This window comes from Grammomys surdaster, unplaced genomic scaffold (genome assembly GCF_004785775.1).
Source record: "Grammomys surdaster isolate TR1022 unplaced genomic scaffold, NIH_TR_1.0 317460, whole genome shotgun sequence".
Taxonomy (NCBI): domain Eukaryota; kingdom Metazoa; phylum Chordata; class Mammalia; order Rodentia; family Muridae; genus Grammomys; species Grammomys surdaster.
Window position 1 is genome coordinate 1 of NW_021626775.1, and position 21,070 is coordinate 21,070.

General features: G+C 40.4%; 1 protein-coding gene across 1 annotated transcript; it reads right to left on the reverse strand.

Moving 5' to 3' along the window:
• Positions 1-8,552: 8,552 nt before the first annotated feature.
• LOC114616353 (ankyrin repeat and IBR domain-containing protein 1-like) lies at positions 8,553-20,234 on the reverse strand (the record flags this gene model as incomplete). The annotated part of the gene is made up of 6 exons (XM_028761836.1): positions 8,553-10,683; positions 10,963-11,096; positions 11,906-12,020; positions 17,660-17,711; positions 18,971-19,149; positions 20,027-20,234. Coding segments are annotated over 6 exons (1,429 nt in total), but the record flags the coding sequence as incomplete, so codon positions are not given.
• Positions 20,235-21,070: the final 836 nt, after the last annotated feature.

Here is a 21,070-nt window from a genome sequence, read left to right on the forward strand (position 1 = left end):
CTCTCTCTCTCTCTCTCTCTCTCTCTCTCTCTCTCTCTCTCTCTCTCTCCATCCACGTATATCTGGATGACTTAAAAGCTGTAGTCCAAGCTAGTCCAATAATAGCTGTCTTCCAACAGAAGGTCCAAAAATGCATAAGTTTTTCACTCCACAGAGCTGGATGTCTCAGCTGTCTTTAGTAAGTCAGAATCCTGAAGAAGTAGGCTGTAATTCCTGCCAGTGGAGAACAGACTCACCCATGAAAGCAAGAAAGTAAAGATGAATTCTTCCTTCTTCCATGTCCTTTACACAGGCTGCTAGCAGAAGGTGTGGCCCAGATTAAAGGTGGGTCTTCCCACCTCAAAAGATGCAGATTAAAAATGGGTTATCTCACTTTGAATGGTTTAATTCAGAAAAAAAAAAGATCTCTCACAAGTGTGCCTAGCCATTTAGGTTTTTGTAAATTCCAGATGAAGTCAAGTTGACAACCAAGAATAGTCATCACAAGTCCATCCACTCCTTGTCACCTTGACAAACTATCATACCTCCTTATCTCATGCTTAATGTCCAAATGAACAATAACCAGGACATAATTACACCTAAGATGATATAACTATCCATGTAAAATCACAAACACATTACATATTCAAGCAGGTCATAAGTATGCCTAACATGATGTAACTACAACCACAAACATACATTTTAGAATAGGTGGCAATGTCCCTTGAGGAGCATGTTCATTTGGTATCTCAAAATTTAACCATTGTGGTTGAAGAGATGGCTCAATGGTTAAGAGCACTGGCTGTTCTTCCAGAGGACCTGGGTTCAATTCCCAGCACACACATGGCAGCTCACACCTGTCTGTAACTCCAGTTCCAGAGGATCCAACACCTTCACACAGACACACTCAGGCAAAACACCAACGCATATAACATAATGTTTTGAAACAGGGTTTTATTGTGTAGCCTTGGCTGTCCTTGACCTTACTCTGTAGATCAGGCTGGTCTCGAACTCACAGAGATCCACCTGGCTCTGTTTCCTGAGTGCTGGGATTAAAGGCATGCGTCACCACTGCCTGGCCATTGATATTCTCTTAATAGATGTTATACAACACAATAAAGAAAGCAAGGAAAGAAAACACAAATATCTGTACAAACACATTCTTAACAAAATACAAGACTCATGTCAACTATAATCCTCATGTCTGCAACTGGTCACGTGGCCTTATCTGGTATTTATAACTACCTTCCTCTACTGCCCATTCAGTATTTTCTCTGCCCTCAGCAAGCACTTTAGCAAGTTTTGGTTCTTCCCCTGGAGGAGGGACTCACATCTTCATTCCTAGGTGTCTGTGCCCTTTGTCATCATGCCTGGATTAGGTTTCCCATAGACTTTAATCATGGTAGCACCAAGAGATTCTCTAAAGGATCTCCTGAACTCCAGACATAATCACTCTTACCTCCAGTGTAGAGAAACAATCTGTTTCTCTTGGTAATCTGGATCAGTCACCCCTCCTAACAGTGTTACTCCTTTCTTAGCCTGTTGGCTTAAGGGTGTCAGAAGCCCAGAGTGGTGAGTGGGAAGTCTGAACTTCCAGTTCAATGGAATATCTGTTGTGGCTCCTGGTAGGAGTGCTCCCCGCTCTGGAATCAAAACTCGTAGGCCAGCAAAACTTATCGTCACAGGAATAAGAATCAACAATTTTTATAGTGGGTCACTAGGGTAGTAATGAACAGAACTTTTTCCTTTTCCACCCCCTTGATTCCTGGACCTGTGGATCCTGACTATGGCACAAATGGTATCATATACATGATGTTGATTCAAAGCATATATCATCTTCTGGAGAACTCTGCCCCAGTCCTCCAGGCTGCTGCCATCTAATTGGTACTGTGACTGTGTCTTCAAAAGGCCATTTAATCTATCAGACCAGATGCTTCAGGATGGTGGTTAAAAACAGTAAGCCCTGTGGATCCTATGATCATGGGCCCACCGTTACAATTCTCTGGCTGTAAAGTGAGGTCCTTTGTCAGAAGCAATACTGTGTGGAATACCATGACGGTGGATGAGAAATTCTGCAAGTCCACAGATGATAGTTTTAGTAGAAGCTTGCATTCAGGGAAGGCGAATCCACAACCAGAATAAGTATCTACTCCAGAAAGGATAAAGTGGTGTCTTTTCTACAGAGGAAGTGATCCAGTGTAGTAGACTTGCTACCATGTCCCTGGCTGGTCACCCTGGGAAGTGGTACTATATCTAGGTCTCAGTGTTGGGTCTCTGCTGTTGGCAGATCTGGCACTCAGAAGCAGCTGTAGCCAGGTCAGCCTTGGTGGTTGGCAGCCCATGTTGTTTGACATGGAGCATAGCAGCTCATGAATAACCTCCACCTCTACCACCATGGCCACTTTATTTACGGGCCCATTGCATCATGACAGAAATGGCTGAGGAGAGCTGCTGACTGTCCACAGAATCATATCTACTTGATCACTGAACTCCCCCTCTGCTGAAGTCACCCTTTAATGAACATTTACATGGGTCACAAGGACCGTCACATATTTTGTCCATTTGGAGAGATCTAGCCACACACTTCTTCCCCAGATGTCTTTCATATCAATTTTACAATCATGCTCTTTCCAGGTCCCTGTACATTCCATCAGTACATTAGGGTATGGCCCATGAAACAGAACACTTGCACATCTGGCCATTTTTCCTTCCAAACCAAATGTATGGCCATGCATACTGCCCACTGTGATGATTTCCCTTCAGTGGTGTCTTTCATAGTTGTTCCAGAAAAGGGTTGTGATACTCCAGATGTCCCCTTCTGGATGCTGCCTGAATAATGTACAGCATCATCAGTAAACTAGGCACTAGTCTTCGCATTGACTAGTCAGTCAGTCGATCTTGGCACACCTGAAGAGGTTGCAGGAGCATGCTTGACAGCAGATGGCATTGTAACAGAAGTAGAAACCATAGGCACTTAGGCAACTTCATGTAACTTGTTGTGCCTTCAGGACTTCCTCAGGTTCAATCACGCATATATCATATCCATTTGATAATAGGTCACTGCTGTGCATATCCTACTTTATGAATTAGTGGATCGGATAATACCCAGCTTGGGTTTTATTTTCCATCCTTGGATATTCATCTGGGTTACCAAAGTGGTTTCTATCTCCTGTTCACTTAGTTCAATCATTGTAATATTAAGATAGTGAACCAGTGAGATATTTTGTGGAAGAGACAATCAAGATCCCTTCAAACTAAGTTATGACACAGCAGAAGAGTTAATGTCCCTCGAGGGATACATATTAACGGTAAAGGTATACTACAGGCTTTGCCAACTGAAAGCAAATTTCATCCAGTGGTCTTTATGGACAGGTACCAAGAAAAAAGGCATTTGCCAGATCAATGGCTGTGTACCATGTACCAGGAGATGTGTTAATCTGCTCAAGCAAGGACACCACATCTTGTATAGAAGGTGTAACTGGAGTCACTCTCTGACTGAATTTTCGATAGTCAAGTGTCATTCTCCATGATCCATCAGTCTTCCGCAATGGCCAGATAGGAGAGTTAAAGGAAGATGTGGTGAGAACCACACCCCTGCATCTTTCATGTCCTTGATGGTGGCATTAATTTCTGCAGCTCCTCAGGGATGTGATACTGTTATTGATTCACTCTATATTTTGAGTACCAGGGACAACTCTAAAGGTTCTCATTTAGTTTTTCCAGACACAATAGCCCTCCTTCCATGGATCAGGGAACAAATGTGAGAATTACAACTTCTAAGTGTGTTTATCCCGCAGTTACCTTTGTTAAAAGGCTGTAAGTCCCTATAGTGAAGAACTGGAGCGAGGCTAACAGTAAGCTTTTAGGTTTATTAAGGTCCTTCCTCAGGAAAACCTGTCTCCTCATTCAAGGGGTTCTGGGTCTGCAAACTAGCTCAAGTTTAGAAATTGGTTCATGGGCTGAGATTCCCTTTTGCCATGGTCTAATGGAGCCTTTCTTTTCTTTGAGAAAAAAAAAAAACACAAAAATGCAGTAGGCTCCTTTTCATGCTTGCAAACACCATGGTTGATTAGCTAGTACCAAAGGCCCACACAAAGCATGCCGCCATAAAAATCGCTTTGCCTTGTGCTGGCCAGTGGTTTTCCTCCTGTGGGTTGCAATCCCTTTGGGGGTCAGATGACCTTTTCACAGGAGTCGCCCAAGACCACCAGAAAACAAGTATTTCTGTAGGTCTTAGGAACTGAGCCACTGTTCCTTTGTCTCCAGGGGTCTGGCCACATGTGGAGACGCCACTTGGAACTGAATGAAAGGGTTGCAGCATTAGGAAGGCTGAGAACCACTGGGGTCAGGCCGTTATGAACATGCTTTGTCTGTGGCACCCATTACAGTAACTACAGCCATCTTGCCTTTGTTGATTAATGCTGCCACTCTGGGGCCAAGTCAAACCCACTGCACTTAAGTCATCCAACCGATGAGCAGTGTCTCCGGTAGAAGTCTGGCACGAGGAAAAGGCAACCACAAAGCGCTGCAAATGTGTTGGTAACACTGTCACCATTACAGGCTCAGTGAAGGGCATGTCTTGTGGGCCTTCCCATCATGGAGGATGAGATTTTACACAGCGCACCGACTCTGGGATTACAATTTTCCTGAGTCTTAAAATCCCTTCATCAATACTAAGCCAGGGGGACAACAGCCATTTCCAGTTCTTCAGTAGGCCATCTTTTGACAAATGCTTCAGGCCACCATTCACACAAACTTCTGGCATTAAAAGAAAAAAACAAAAGTGTGTGACTTTCCATATCAAACCTAGAATCTCCACTCAGTGGACCCAGATCAAGGAACTCAATTTGATCCAGTTTTGTTCTCTCCACCATTATCCCACAGCAACCCATTCCTATACATACTCCCTAGACGTCTGCTCTGAGTGTCTGCAATCATTGACCTCTTTTGTAGTCTAGCTCACTTTATTGTCGGCTATAATTTCCATTTCCCCTCTAGAGGCTCGCTTTGCCTTAAGTCTAGTTATAGATCCAGAGCAACTATTGGTGGGCCCTGAGGGACATCAGTATTGTCTGCTATTCCCTTCAGAGAAAGTCACTGCTGGTTTAACAGACAATGAAGGATTCTTTCCTCAGTCAAAGGTGAGATTTCAGGGGATGGGGTGTGAATATATCTTCTGCTGAGGGTGGAGACACTATTTCCTCAGGTGAGGTAAACCCTTGAGAATCTGAGGGTTCCAAGTTCTCAGCCTCAGTGGGTCCTCCCACATATTCCCATACCAAGTTACACGATCCCATTCTTTAACAACGAATGCCCTCATTTTAACCACTGACTCCCTCGGAGGCTGTGACTTAAATTCTTCCTGGAATTCAGTCAGTCTTATAACAAGGGCTTTGGTTTGATTTTCTGCAATTTGAATCCTATGGATGCTGAAAAGATGATTCTCTTCCAGAGCTCAATTCTCACAATTGGCAAATCAGGATAATCAAACTCACTTGTTTCCTTAAGTTTGTAAACTAGCTCAACCATCCCTAAGTTTGGGCAGGAATGCTTGATGTGTGGGAGCAGGTTCCTGGATGGAGAGTTTATGCTCACCAGGAAGGAGAAACGTAGCAGGTATAGCTAAGGTTGGGCTTTTGTTTCTTGACTTTCTTGAAACTGTGGGCACCAGGCACCACATGTGGTCCACATACATACATACATACATACATACATACATACAGTCAAAACACATATAAAATAATAGAAATAAACCAACAAAAGTGAGTATATTTCCAGTTGACATTCCAACATGGCTAAGCGAAGTCTCACAAGGCTTCTTAGATGAAGAGCTACAGGCAAAGAATGGCTGCTGAGGGAGGAAAAATCACTCTTCTCCAGGAATAAGCCCCCAACAGGTTATCCAATCTGGAACAGTCAGCCCTAAACACATCTGCATGTAACAAAATGGAGCCAGTGATTGTATTCTACATACGTGTGCATCTAAGAATAAAAGTTAGAGGTCATGAATTGGAGGGAGACACATGGGAGGAGATGGACAGGGTCCATCCTCCTCAGTGAGGGACAGTGTGACCTGGCGTTCCTGTGCTACACTATGGGTGGCTGACACATCCTCAGCTCCTGAAATGGACATGTTTTTGGAGCATGTTCTGTAATGGGGAAGGAGAAGCTATAGGTCCCGAGTAGGTGGGGTCCTGTGGGCAGTCCAGTGTAATGTGTCCTCACCATCTGAATGGATAACGAAACTGTTTCACAGCAGTCTCAAACACACAGAGGTGTGGGCAGACAAGGAGTTCACACAGCTATTATCTTGTGCTCTTCTGCCCACTCTTGTGCATTTGTCTCTTAACCTGTTTAGGAGCCGATGTCTCGTGCAGGGTAGCACTCGTGCACGAAGCACCCAGTGAGGTAAGAGACTAGGAGATACAGAAAGCCTAACAACTCTCTCAAATTAGTTTCAAAGACTGAAGAATAATTCCTTCAAAAGCTTGGCTGTCAACTACCTTTGTCAATTATAAGCAGAATTGAGTGAATACCACAAGAGCCTTTTTGTGTGTGTGGGGGTTTCTTTACTACCTGTTGCAAGGGTCAATGGCCAATACTGAGGAAAAGAGAAAACAAACTGGAAACCGACCTGCTCCTAAAATAACAGGACGTCTAGGTGAGAGCCACTGCCGCCTCTCTAGAAACCTCATCTGCTGCCTCTGAGGAGGTTACAGGAACTGACAGGGCAGCAGGCTGAAGAGAAGACCCAACAGTTACAGACTGGCTGGACGCAGAGAAGAAAGGCAACAGCCTAGCACAGGAACAGGCTTTCCCTAGGTCAGCCCCCAACCCCACCCCACCCCACCCTTGCCTGTGTTTCAAGGTTTCATTCTTTGGAGAGAGACTAATTGTTTTTAAATGACTGAACTTCATTAAGTATCAGGTTTCAATTCCTGAAGGGCCAGGCAAAAGGATATCTATGTCTAAAACGAGAAGGAGACTAGAGGCTGCACCACACACTGAGGCAGGACTCGGAAGGTGGATGGACACTGGAAGTTGTTTCAGATCCACATGATGACAGGCTTAGATAAGGCAATGGTGAGGGACGCAGCGGCCTGGATGTGTGTGCACTGAGGTGGGCTGCCGAGGGCTGTGCTCACCAGAAGGCAGAGAATGAGGTGGTGAGAAGCATGACATTTTATTCATATGGCATACATTTCTTCCTCCCAATTCCACAAAATAGGTCTGGAAGTTCTGTATTACTTTTTCTCTGTTTGATTCCAAGGAAATCATAACATATTCCTCATAAAACTATAGAAATGAAAATGAGCACTAAATTCATAATTTTAACATACTGTTATCAAACGAAATCAGATTTATCAAATTTCTTAATTTTAATACATGTCATAGTGAAATCAAATTTACCTCTGGGGTATACAATTTTCAGCAAATGGGCTACTGTAAAAATATTAGGCACTATTCAATTACATAACAGAACCAAATTAATACTGTCATATTGGAGGGTATTTAATATAAAGCAAGATTTGCTTCCTAATTAGTTTTAAATGAAATTTATAATTTAATGAGACAAAATGGAAATAGTTTAAGTAATAAATGTTTAATCAAAGAATTTTACATATTATTAACAGCATTCATTTGGCCAAACATCTACAGGTCTGTAGAATCCTACTGTATATAAAGTGGGAATGTATCAAGTATAGACTATGAAAGTGCAAATAACAAGTCAAGATTAGATTAACTTTTTTTACATTATAAAATTAACTTGTTTACAAAATAGGCTTTGCCAAACTTTATTACTGAATTGGAAAGTCAACGACTGTGTTGTTTTTAAAATATGTACCAAGGAAATACAAACTGGATAACCCTAGTTTTTCACACTCAGGAACCCAGCACATCATAACAGGCACTGCACAAGGTGAAGGAACAGGAGCCCCGCACCCATGGATCTCTGCAGGCACCCCTCCTCTGCATGTATATACACCTCCTCCACAGGAATCCCCCTCCTAGCCACTGGGTACTCACTCTCCCCCCCACGGCTGTGCTAGATCCCTCTAGGGATGCAAGTGCTTTCTACTGGAAAAGTTACAGCCTGGTCTAGAAGTTTTAAGGTATTCATATTTTTAATCCAAATAAAAAATCCTTTAATGGACTATTTTAGTTTAATATACAGTAATACACTGTAGACAAAGTTAGCATTTCCCCCCACTAACTTTAATAGGGATTCATATCAATGTCGTGATAACTGGAGAAAAAAAACCCATTGGGACTCTTGATATCCATGAACAATTACCAATTAAATCCTCAAGTACAATGTCTTCTTGGCCAGATGAAATCAAAGTACATGAATATTTCAAAAACAAAGTTTGAAAAAGAGGTAATGAAAAGTGATAGTTGTGGATACCAATATTAAAGACAATCTTTCACTTGGCCGAGGACTTCCCTGTACACACTTAGCATAGAGATTTTGGTTTCTGGTAACAATGTGGCAAAGCACTCCAGGAGCACTCCTTGGATCTATGTTGCTTATGTTATGCTAGCTTCAATAATGTAAGTACAAGAGCCATTCCAACAGTTTACTCTAGTTTAATTACACACTGGACCACTGTATCGTAATTACAACTAAGACCAGTATTTCTTCACAGTAGGACACTGATAACTAGGAGGCTGAGTTTTCAATACTAAACAGTGATCAAACAGCAAATGAGTATTGCGCAAGAGAACAAACACAGTAGCATTTGCTATCTAGGCAAACGAACTGAACACTTAGTTGTCATAGTTACTGTAAAAGCAAGGCCATGGGTGGTTTCATGGAGGTCTTTGCAATTCATAGCATAGTTACTTCAGAAAGACATTGAGATTGGAATTACTGACTTACTTAACTGGCAACTATCCGTTTAGGTTAGGCAAAGGCACGGTAACATGTTGTGTAGGATGTTGTATTGAATTTTTTAATAACTGTGGGATTTACTGTAACTCATGAAAACTCCAGTTTTTCTATGTTATAAAACACCATTAAAAGTAATTGCACCCGTTAGTAATTAGAATGCACTGTAAAACTGTGAAAACAAAGAACTATGATTGCACTTCCAATAAAGTGTCTCTTAAATACAGCACCGCTGTTGCTAATCAACTGTATTTTAATATTAAAATAAACTGTTTTAACAGCAGCATTAGCTTTAGTTTACTTAAGCTACAGGCTACATTTATTTAAATGCAGTCTCCATGGCAACAAAAGCCCATTAATTTCTGGACAGTTACTGTTACCGGGTGGCACCTTTTACTCCCGAGCACACTGACACTGCCCTGGAGCACACCAGGAAGCAGCACACCTACCCGCCCTGTCAGTCAGCGCATGAGTCAGAGTTTGGCACAATTGGACTGTGAAGAGACATGAGAAGGAATCTTTCATCATGTGAAACAGAAACTACTCACACTGGTAGATGCAGCACTAAAAGCAGCACGGACACCTCAGCTCACACTGCTTGGACAACAGGAGGGAAGAAGGCCCCTGGAGATGAGACAGACACTGAAGACACGTGATCAGAACTGTCTGGCCCAACTTCTACAATAAAAAAAACCTCTTCATTTCTATGAAAAAGAGGAAGCCATGTAAGGAATAAAGAGGAAGCTTTTGATTGAAATGGTCAACTTAAGTACTGCCAACTCTAGGCTAGACAGAGCGCTGCATTCTCTTAGAATGTGGGTGTCAACCCATTCATTCCATGTGTTTTCTCCTGCTCTTTTTTGACACTAAAAAGGGGGATAGACACAAAAGAAATTCCCTGTAAGGTTAAACTTGACACTGCAGCTATCATCTGAGGGAACCCCTCTGCATTCAACTCTAACATCAGTGGTTTATAACCGAGTTCAAATTAAGTGCATTAAAGTCTCTCTAAAGCATACTCCACCTCCCAGACCCCTGTACTATGATTCACCCGGAGAGCAAATGTGTGCAATTCATACTGAATGTACTTGCTCGAGCCAGTCGCTTGAGGTCTGAGGGGTTTGACTGACACCATCTGGCCCGTCCCCCCTGCTCACTGCCTCATTACTACTGTCACCAGCTTGAGACAACTCTTCCCCGGCCAGAGTATTCTCTTCCAGAGGATTTTCTCCCATCTGGGTTCTTTTCCCTTCATGATCAGCAGCATCTTTGGACACTGAGTCTTCTGGCGGCACCAGCTCCATGTCCCTCACACCTTCAGACCCATCTCTTGAACAGGGAGGATGAGGCTCAGCACTCGTCTCTGTGGTTACTGCTGGAGGAATCAGGGCGATACTCTGAGGGTTCATGTCATGAAACCAAGCCATAATATTGCCAAGAAGATTGTCATTGGCACTGGGGTCCTGGCCAGCTGAGTCAAGGTCACTGGAAGAGGGACAAAAATCACTTCTTGTCTCACTGAGAGGGCGTGAACTCAAAGTGTCAGTTGAAAACGGGTCACTGTCTGCTCCTAGTCTCATGAGGCTGTCACCAAGTTCCAGCAGCTCAGAGCTGCTCAGCGCAGCCCGAGGACTATCTGTGCTCCGAGTCACAGAGTCCAGTCGGGAAGGTAAAGATGTGCCTATGGCTCCTAGGGATGCTTCACTGCTAAGGAAGTCTCTGGTTTCTTCATCGATGGCCAGCCCAGACTCTTGCAGTGACAATTGTATGGCAAGGAGTATGTTGGGATCATCTTCATCCAAGGAACTCAGAGCCTGAGGTGACAGAAAGTATAACCACTTTAAAAAATCCAATCACATTTATCTGTCTTCTTTTATCAGATAATACAACTACTTTTAATTCTACAAGTTATTTTACATATTTAAATCTTACAATTTTCTCCTTGCCTTATAAATATGAAATACCAGAACCCATTTGTACCCTATCCTTGAAACAAGACTTCTACCCCAGAAAGAACAAGGAGACCAGCGAAAGAAAGCACAGGGCAGAGGAGCAGAGGCATGGCACCGGCTGCTGCCGGCTGCCGAGACTACCTGAAGAGAGTCCTGGTTTGCAGAATGACTGGCAGGGCTGTAGTCACGCAGGGAAGAGCTGTGCAGAACACTCATAGATGCAGAGCTTACCACGGATGCACCAGGCCTGCGGCTGCTGCCCCCCTCTGGTAGATCTGTTTGAAAACAAGTGGCACCACAGACAATTCAGTTGTCTCCATGCACCTATAAACTGAGAGCCTTTCTTTCAGTTCCTGGGGAAGCACAGCTTCGCATCCACGTCCCTCTCGTTTCTTGCATTTTCAGCAGGACTGTGTGACAGTAAGCAACAGCAGCTATCTAGTACGACCATCTCAAAGCCGCGTCTCTACAGCTTTCAGTAATTCTCGGTCTACTACCCAGCCCTCTTTCCTAAGTCACAATGAATGGCAGTGTTTGTGTCTTCAGATTTCATAACATTAAAGAGTTCTGGAACTGTAATAGCCTCAAGAACCAATCTGTAGGCCAATTGATCCTGATATTACAGTCTAGGCATGTTTAATGAAAAACTTAACACTTAAAAGTCAAATAATTAAAATAGTCCTGTTTTTAAGACTGGCTCTGGGAAAGGTAAGGCTCTGATACCCTGGGGCACAAGAGTCTTTTACTTATTGCATTCTAATCTGGTAGGATGCCTCGTACCTTGTTTTTGAATGCAGAGAAAATGTTCCAAGCATAACATAATGATACTGACTTTAAGGTAAGTGAAGATGGAGATGGTCAGTGCCTTGATTTAAATGACACAGCAGAGATGGGTGTAATACCCTGGGACATCCCTACTTCAGTCACTAACTCCCTGCTTTGCTTTTCTTTTAGACAATAGAGGCATCTCTACATCTATGGTAAACCCAAACTGCAAATTCACAAACACTGACAACTGATAGTTTTAAAAATAAACTCAAAAGATTAAGAGAAAAAAATGACACCCATTGTCCCAGGAGCTCACCGAAAGTGCTTTCGCTTGGTTCATCGGGGTCTGTAGGATTACTGAGCAGGCTATGCACATCTCCTCGACGGCGCTGCTGTCTGTGCCTCCTCCGATACTGAAATTCAGCATATTCCTGCATAAACCAAAGGTTATAAAATACAGGAGAGCATGCAAATTGTAAAAATGCAACTAAAACTAAACACACTTTCTTTAGGAGAAAAAAAAGTGTGATTTTATATACATACTATAAAATTACTTGCTTTAGAAAAGGAAACTTCAAGTTTAGCCAAGCAAAAGAAATAAAGAAGAAAGCAAAATACAAGATTTCTAGTAGTCACAGGTGCTACTAGGGATAATTGTAAGCTCCAGAGCTAGATATAACTGCTACTTCCATGGTCTTGTTATGTAAAAATTACAATTTGTACCACAACCATCTTCCTAGATGTTAGGCTCTCTGGGGGTCTAGTTTTTAAAGAAGTATGTGTGGGGAGGGACAGGAAGGGGGAACAGAAGCAGAAAAATGGCAGAAAACCCAGATGACAGACACACTGCTCCGTACTTGCCAGACAACTGAGCTGCCTTTGTGACTACTACATATCAACTCAAAAGTCAAAAGACTTGCTGAACGAAGCCCGTTACACACTGGCTTTCAAATGCACACAGAGTTCCCCTTTCTCAGCCAGTGCCCAGTTCTACTGCAACACAGAGTATTTACAACTTAGCATTTGGAAGGAGACAGACTAAAATAGGTGTCTGTATGTTTGATTTACATTTGTGGTAATAGTTTACAGTAGGTTTGTTACTACCAAAGGCTATGATCTCAGAGTATCTCCTACAGATTTCAGTAACAGGAAGTGAGAGTCAAAGAGAGGCCAGGATGTATGGCAGCAGACTTTTGAGAATCATGGTTGAATCTTTCAAGGTTAAATTTGAGAATTCTCGCTTGGGCAAGGATAAACCCAGTTACTTATGGCAAAAGTACCAGAAGTAAGAGGAATCAGGTTATATATTATAAAACTTTCACACTTTACTGATCTGGACAAATCAATCTCTCTATCTTTATCAATCTAATCCTGTTTGTCCATCCATCCATCCATCCATCCATCCATCCATCCATCCATCCTTCCATCCTAATTTAACCTATCTGTGTGGTTGGAAATTGAACACAGGGCCTAAGCCTAAGCCTAAGCCTAAGCCTAAGCCTAAGCCTAAGCCTAAGCCTAAGCCTAAGCCTAAGCCTAAGCCTAAACCTAAGCCTAAGCCTAAGCCTAACCCTAACCCAAGCAGACCCTGCCACTGAGCTCCAGCTCTACCCCATCCTTAGCTGTCTTTAAGCTTCAGCATCTGTTTAGCTACAAGTCAGTAAGTGAAGTGCCCTGCTGCATCACACAGGTTCTTTAACATTCCCTCCCCCCCCACCCCGAGCTGGGGCATCATTTCCTCTTTTCCTGGGGATGGATCCTTGACACTGTTGTGTTTTTCCTGGGGATGGATGCTTGACACTGTTGTGTTATCATGGCTCACAGGATTAGTGCAGACATCACATTTTTAAAGGCAAAGACAGAAGGGGAATTTACCTCAACGAAAGGCTCATTCTTAAGGAGCACATGCTTAACTTCTAGAAGACCCAATGCAGTGCAAAGCTATTCTGAGTACATAAACTTCTACTGATTATTTGCCATTTGAGAAAGAAAACTTGTTCTGTTTCTAGCTATTCCCACAGAAAACCCCGAGTGTCATTCTGACAGGGTGCAACATGCTCAGAATATTTTTTAATCAAAAAACTGTCTGAAAATTGCCAAGGAATCCTTAGATTTTCAAGTGAGCACGTGAAGGGACAGGATGCTTCCGATGGTGTGAGAATAATAAGGTCAAGAGAAGATGAAGAAAACAAGAGAAACCCTATGAGGTCACAGGGAATGCTGTAAGATGCTTTGTTTCAAGATTATGCTCTTTGCATTAGGCCCACCATTTTAAAAGCAATAGAAAACACATGTTCATGCCTGCCACAGATTCCACCAATCAGTTTAGAGAGACCATGACAAAATTAACTTCAGTGAAAAAATGTAAACTCAACCTTAAAATCTTTGGTATTTGACAACATCATGTCATTTCCTGTATTCTAATCTAAGGCAAAGAACTAATTTAAAAATATTTAATATTGGTAGTACTTGAGATGGTTAAATATACAGAATTTGAAAGTTTCAATTTGTGCTAAGTTTTTAGACAAGTATTTAGTATACATTTTAAAAAGCAAATTATTTTTGTCAAATACTTTTTTGAAGCAAGAGCCTTACTAGGTAGCCCCAGTTGGTACTAAACCTGCTATGTAGACCAGGTTGGCCTCAAACTTATGGTGATCTCCCTGACTCTGCTTTCCTAGTGCTGTGTTACTGATGTATGTTACTCTGCCAGCCATAGAAAGACATAGCATACACAAACTTATGGGACACAATGAAAGCAGTACTAAGAGGAAAACTCATAGCACTAAGTGCTCTCTTAAAGAAATTGGAGAGATCCTACACTAGCAACTTAACAGCACACCTGAAAGGCCTAGAACAAAAAAAATTGCAAACACATGTACCAAAGAGGAGCAGATGGCAGGAAATAGTCAAACTCAGGGCTGAAATCAACCAAATAGAAACAAAGAGAATGATATATAGAATCAACAAAACCAAAAACTGGTTCTTTGAGAAAAATCAATAAAATAAATCAAGCCCTAGCCAAACTAACTAAAGGACACAGAGGCAGTATCCAAATTAAAATCAGAAATGAAAAGGGAGACATAACAACAGGAACTGAGGAAATTCAAAAAATCATCAGATCCTACTACAAAAACCTATACTCAACAAAACTGGAAAATCTAGATGAAATGGATGATTTTCTAGACAAATACTACGATTGCCAAAGTTAAATCAAGAGCAGATAAATTATCTAAACAGGCCCATATCCCCTAAGGAAATAGACGAAGTCATTAAAAACCTCCCAAACAAACAGCCCAGGACTAGATGGTTTTAGTGCTGAATTCTACCAGACCTTCAAAGAAGAGCTAATACCAACACTCCTCAAACTATTCCACAAAATAGAATCATTCTATGAAGTCACAGTTACTCTGATACCTAAACCACACAAAGACTCAACAAAGAAATGGAACTTCAGACCAACTTTGCTTATGAATATCGATGAAAATACTCAATAAAATTCTAGCAAACTGAATCCAAGAACATATCAAAACCATCATTCACCATGATCAAATAGGGTTCATTCCAGGGATGCAAGGTTGGTTCAATATACGAAAATCCATTAATGTAATCCACTATAAACAAATTCAAAGATAAAAAAACATAAGATCATCTGATTAGATGCTGAAAAAAATTTTACAAAATACAATCTCTTCATGTTAAAAGTATTGGAGAGATCAGGAATTCAAGGCCCATACCTACACATAATAAAAGCAATATACAGCAAACCAAAGACCAGTATCAAATTAAATGGAGAGATTTAATTTAATTTAGCAATCCCACTAAAATCAGGGACTAGACAAGGCTGCCCACTCTCTCCCATATCTATTCAATACAGTAGCTAGAGCAATTAAACAACAAAAGGAGATCAAAAGGATGCAAATTGGCAAAGAAGTCAAGGTATCACTATTTGCAGGTGATATGATAGTATACATAAGTGACCCCAAAAATTCTACCAGAGACCTTCTACAGCTGATACACAACTTCAGCAAATTGGCTGGATATAAAATTAAATAAGTAAGTAGCTTCCTTTTATACAAATGATAAACGGGCTGAAAAAGAAAATAGGGTAATAACACCCTTCACAATAGTCACAAATAATGTAAAATAACTCTAACCAAACAAGTGAAAGATCTGTATGACAAGAACTCTCTCAAGAAAGAAACTGAAGAAGACCTCATGGATTGGTAAGATTAACATAGTAAAAATGGCCATCCTACCAAAAGCAATCTACATATTCAATGCAATCCCATCAACATTCCAACACAATTCTTCCCATAGGGAGACCAGCAGTCTCATCTAACCTGGACCCCTGAGATCTCTCAGACACTGAACCATCAACCGGGCAGCACACACCAGCTGATCTGAGCCCCTTTCCCCCACATACACAGCAGAGGGCTGCCAGAGTCTGGACTCAGAAAAGATGCACCTAATTTAACCTTTGAGAGACTTGAGGTCCTAGGGACTGGGAGGCTTGGCAAGGTGGGGAGTAGGTAGGGGGTAGGGACATCCTCTTAGAGACGGGGTTGGGGGGGGGGAGAGAGAGGAATGGGATGAGGAACTATCGAAGGGCAGACCAGGAGGGGGATAATGACTGGACTATAAAAAAAAGATTAAAGAGAAATATTTAAAAAAGGACACAGTTATATATGCTAATAAGCCCAAAGATGTTAGGACTCTAAGTCAAAACTGCAAGACAACACATAAACAACTGTGAACTGAGAAAGGCTTTATTCTTTGCTAAATTATGTTAATGACTTAAAGAATAAAGTTTATTTCTTAAGGTAGAAAATTTCCACATCCCCTAAACTGTAATGATGTGATACCAAAATAGTAAGCCCAGAATCAGTAAATTAAAGAATAATTTGTTTTATAAGAATTATTTTATTATAAATATACTGTTATTTATTACATATTAATTATTTAAACTTCAAGTGTGTTTAAATTGCCTTATATTCTTCAAGCACAAACTCCTGTCACTATTTCTTGCATATATCTAAATTACCAAGCCTCTAGGTGATTGAAGCAGCAGCAGCAGCTGAGATGAGACAGCAGCTGATTTAAACAAGCCATAGGCATTCCTGGTAGTCATTACTTTCATGGTTTTTCAGTTTCAAAACACAAAGATCAGCAAAAGTTTCACCATCTGTCCTCTTCTTTATAAGAATTAAAGGATATCAAATGCCATTTTATAAAGCACAAAGGAAAGAGAAATTAAAATAATTGTTAAAACTATTTTAAAATCAGCTACAACAGTGGCCATGGCAATTTAAATATGAGAAAACAGCTGCAGACTGAGGTTTTTGCTGGGTCTTAGAATATCCACTGCTCTACAGTGTCCATATGTTCTTTTATCAAACCAGCTGTGCTGGTGCGTGCATACATTCCCAGCACTCAGGAGGCAGAGGCAGGCAGATCGCTGTGTTAGAGGCCAGCTTGGTCTGCAGAGGGAGTTCCAGGACAGCCAGGGCTCCATAGAAAAACCTGGTCTGGACTCCCCCTCCTCCACTGCACCCCCTCACCCCCTGTGCTGTACACCAGGTTTATTAATAAAAACAGGGCAGAATCTTGTAAGTCTCAAGGGCAGCAGAAAGCAAGAAAGCATCTCTACACAGACACCACTCCTGTGAGGCTTTCTACCTTGGAAAACAATGACAAGAAATTCACCTCAGGTTGTGGCAGTAACCTCAAGAAACTTAATGTGTTTAGATTAAAAGAACATTACAATTACACATTTCTAATAAATATAATTTAAATCTCTATTACAAACTAGAAGACATGTTCCAAAAATTCATGCTGTCAATCTGACTAAATTCTATTTAGTAAGTAATAGCACTGAATGGGGAATGCACTAGTAGACTCCAATACAAGAGAGCTGCATGCAGGACCTGCAGAGGGCATTGTTGCTACAAAGGGGAGAGATAGCATCATTGGCCTCAGAGGATTTAGAATAGGCTAGGGTGCAAATGCAAGCAGGATTGCATGAAGAAAAAAACCATGAAGACAACCCAAACCCCAGAAAAACAATTACCTCAGGTGATGCAAATCCTAAATATTCCCAATCCCATGTTCCACCGGCAAAGCTACAAAGAAATTAAACATACTGTTTGATTCATTATCAGTACTGCAAGTATACAACCAGACCCTTACCCTTTGGATATTACCTTTAATGATTATCTGCTTATAACCTGCCAGACCAATCTATATCTAACTATTTTTTTTAAATTTTATTTATTCACTTTACATCTCATTTACTGCCCTAGCTATACTACTCCTGGGCATATACCCAAAAGATGGTCCACGATCCCACAAAAACTCTGACTCAACTATGTTCATAGCAGCTTTATCAGCAATAGCCAGAAACTTGAAACAACCTAGATGCCCCTCAACTGACAAATGGATGAAGAAAATGTGGACATCTACACAATGAAATACTATTCAACTATTAAAAACAAAGACATCATGAATTTTGCAGGCAAATGGATGGAGCTTGAGAATATCATCCTGAGTGAGGTAACATAGACCCAAAAAGGACATGAATGGCATGTACTCACTTATAAGTGGACATTAGCCATAAAGTACAGGATATCCATGATAAACTCCATAGACCCAAAGATCCAAATATTAAAATATAATTACTTCCAGTATTTTTGAAATTTTAAATTGCTTTATATGTGTAAAAAATGATGGAGAAAATAAAAATAATTGTGATATATAAAAGTGTTCTGACTGCTTTCATTTTAATTTCATAAGCATAAAAGAAATTTATCTACATATATTTATGTAAAAACAAAGACACTTGACTTTTAATGTTATAATTATAAGAAAAATGCTTCAATTTATTGTGGTAGAAGCAGTAAAATTACGATGTGAGAAAAAACAAGCAAGCCAACTTTTAGAGGACTAATTCAGATCACTTAAGTAGCCTTACAAATAGTTGGCTTCTTATTTCCTTGTAATTTCATAGTATCAAAATACAACATGAGCACAGCAAGTTGGCAAAGTTACCAATTCTGTGTCCTAAGGTGTTTCTTCTGAGTATCACTGTCAAGTCACTACATAATTAATCTGACACGTCAGAATTCTCTGGATTGTGAGTTCTGGTGTGTGAGAAGTGACCTAATTTAGTTTGGAGAGTTACACAACATCAGACAGACAACCATTCTGAAAAATTTTTTTGTATTAGGAAGAACATCATCAGAAAGGATTTAACACATTTTTGATCAGCTATCCATATTGTAGGTATAAGTAACTTCTGAGAATATAAATGCTAGCTAAATAAAAAAAAGTCCTGCCACTAGAGGCTCAAGCCAGTGAGGTTTCTGCAGTGCACAAACTTTACCTGCGCCTGGGAGCATCTGGTGAGTCTGCAGGAGCAACCCCACGAGCGACAGACGCCAGGAATTCTTGCCTTTTCTGCTGCACAAGGCATGCTGCCCTGATGATCTTGTGTCGAGGTGTACGAAGATAAGGCCTATTGACTTTTTGGGCAAGGTCTTCAGTGACCATTTCTAGGTCTGTCTATAGAAAGAAGGAGAACAAGAGTCACAAGCTGAATGGGTTAGTAAACGCATACAAAGCACAGCTGGCTTCTTAGTCAAGTCAAATTCTTTTGAGGTCAGAAATTAAATTTTTAAATAATTTTTGGATGATTTTTACGTTATAAAAAGATGACAGTTTAAGTCATCAAAAATGCAAGAAGACAACATTTATTTGATAGACACTTATAAGAAGGCAGCGGGTACAAATCACCCAGTAGTGGAGTAAGTTACCACTTGGAAGAAATTTGTTATTGTCTTCGTTGAAAACAAAACAAAACAGTCCAGTCCAGTAGGGGAACTGCACAAGCTAGTACACAGCTGCTGGGATGCAGGCTGTGTATAAATGCTGAAGGATTCTAAGACAAAGCAAGACTATCATGACCTTGAAAAAATGTAGATTATAAATCAATAGAGGGCAGCTTAAAAGTGTAAAATGAAAATAGCAAGGAGGAAATTGTGGCTTCCAACTAGGAGTAGTTCTGTGAGGCCGGTGAGGCCAGTGACTAATGTCAGGGTCTCTGTTTTAAATATGTAACTTTCTGAATTGTACTTTTGAAATAAAATGAGAAGGTGAACTTTCTATTCAAATATGCAATATAGTTTGTTTCATTTCCTAAGATAAAGCCTCCATTTTTATATATTAAGAAATAGGCCACATTTGACCAGTTTGAAATAAACTAATGATGTAGAAATGTTGCACAGCTCAGAACTCACTTAAACTCATGCTGACAAATTTAAACACAAAGAAAATTTTTAGTTCATTAAGGGTAATTTTTCTTTATTTAAAGCCATTTAAAAATAAAAACAAAAGTGTTTTACTACTCATAAAGCCAAAACAATTTAAAATGGCATCTTACTTGCATTAGTTCAAAAATTTCTTTCTTTGTGCTTTTAGGTTCTAAGAAAAATCCATATGGATAAGAACACTTGAGGATTCGCCGAGTTTTTAGAAGAACGTGCACTGCATCTTCGATGAAAGTGGTATCTGGACAGCCTCCTTCAGCTACAAAGACATTAGGATGGTGTATGTTTTTGCAAAATACATACTTTGACCAAACTAAAAATCTAGAGACACACTCATACATGAAAGAAGAATTTGTATAAATGCCTTTGCTAAGCGGTTTTCTTAAAAAGAAATCTAATTATAATTACTCCCCACAGATAGTCAGTGCTGAGGAACAAGTGGTTAGCCAACGCTAAAAGCCATGAGGGAGAAAAAAGAATGCAAGAAGAATAAGGAAAAGGAGAGAAGAAGCTGTCTTAATAAAACAACACCAAGTTATTGTAACATTCTATTTTAAAACTAAGTAAAAAGAAATTAAGCTGTATAATCCAAATTGAAGTATTGCTGAAAATCAAATTCATACCTTTAGGAAGATACTACATACGCACATATAAACTGACAAGGAGCACCCCAATATATCTGTACGCACTATGTTTCTAGGTAGTGTCTCTACTAGGCTATAAAACACAAAGGGAGAGGAACACCCTTTGCCTCTCATTATAATACATGCTAGATGTGTAAGAAGCAGAGTGTTTCACTTTCCAATTGTTACATCTTTTAATTTTCAGCTTTACTAAGTTGCTTGGAACATTTAATATGAATAAAAGCAATAATTTGCACTTACTGAATGTTTATTGTATGTCAGACACATTTCTAACCATGGGGAAATACACATCTGAGACCTCCTTCAGCTTCACTGTGGACATCTCCTGAGTTTGTATTAGTACAGCAGAGTCATATAACCTCTAAAGTCTACAGAATGATAATTAATAGGATCACCAGGCCAGTAGTGCTGCCTCCACTTTAATCTATTTAACTTTTCTGTTGTCTTATTAGAAAACTTATTTTCACAAAAAAGAGGAGAGCAAATTATTTTATGAACTGAGACAAATATAAC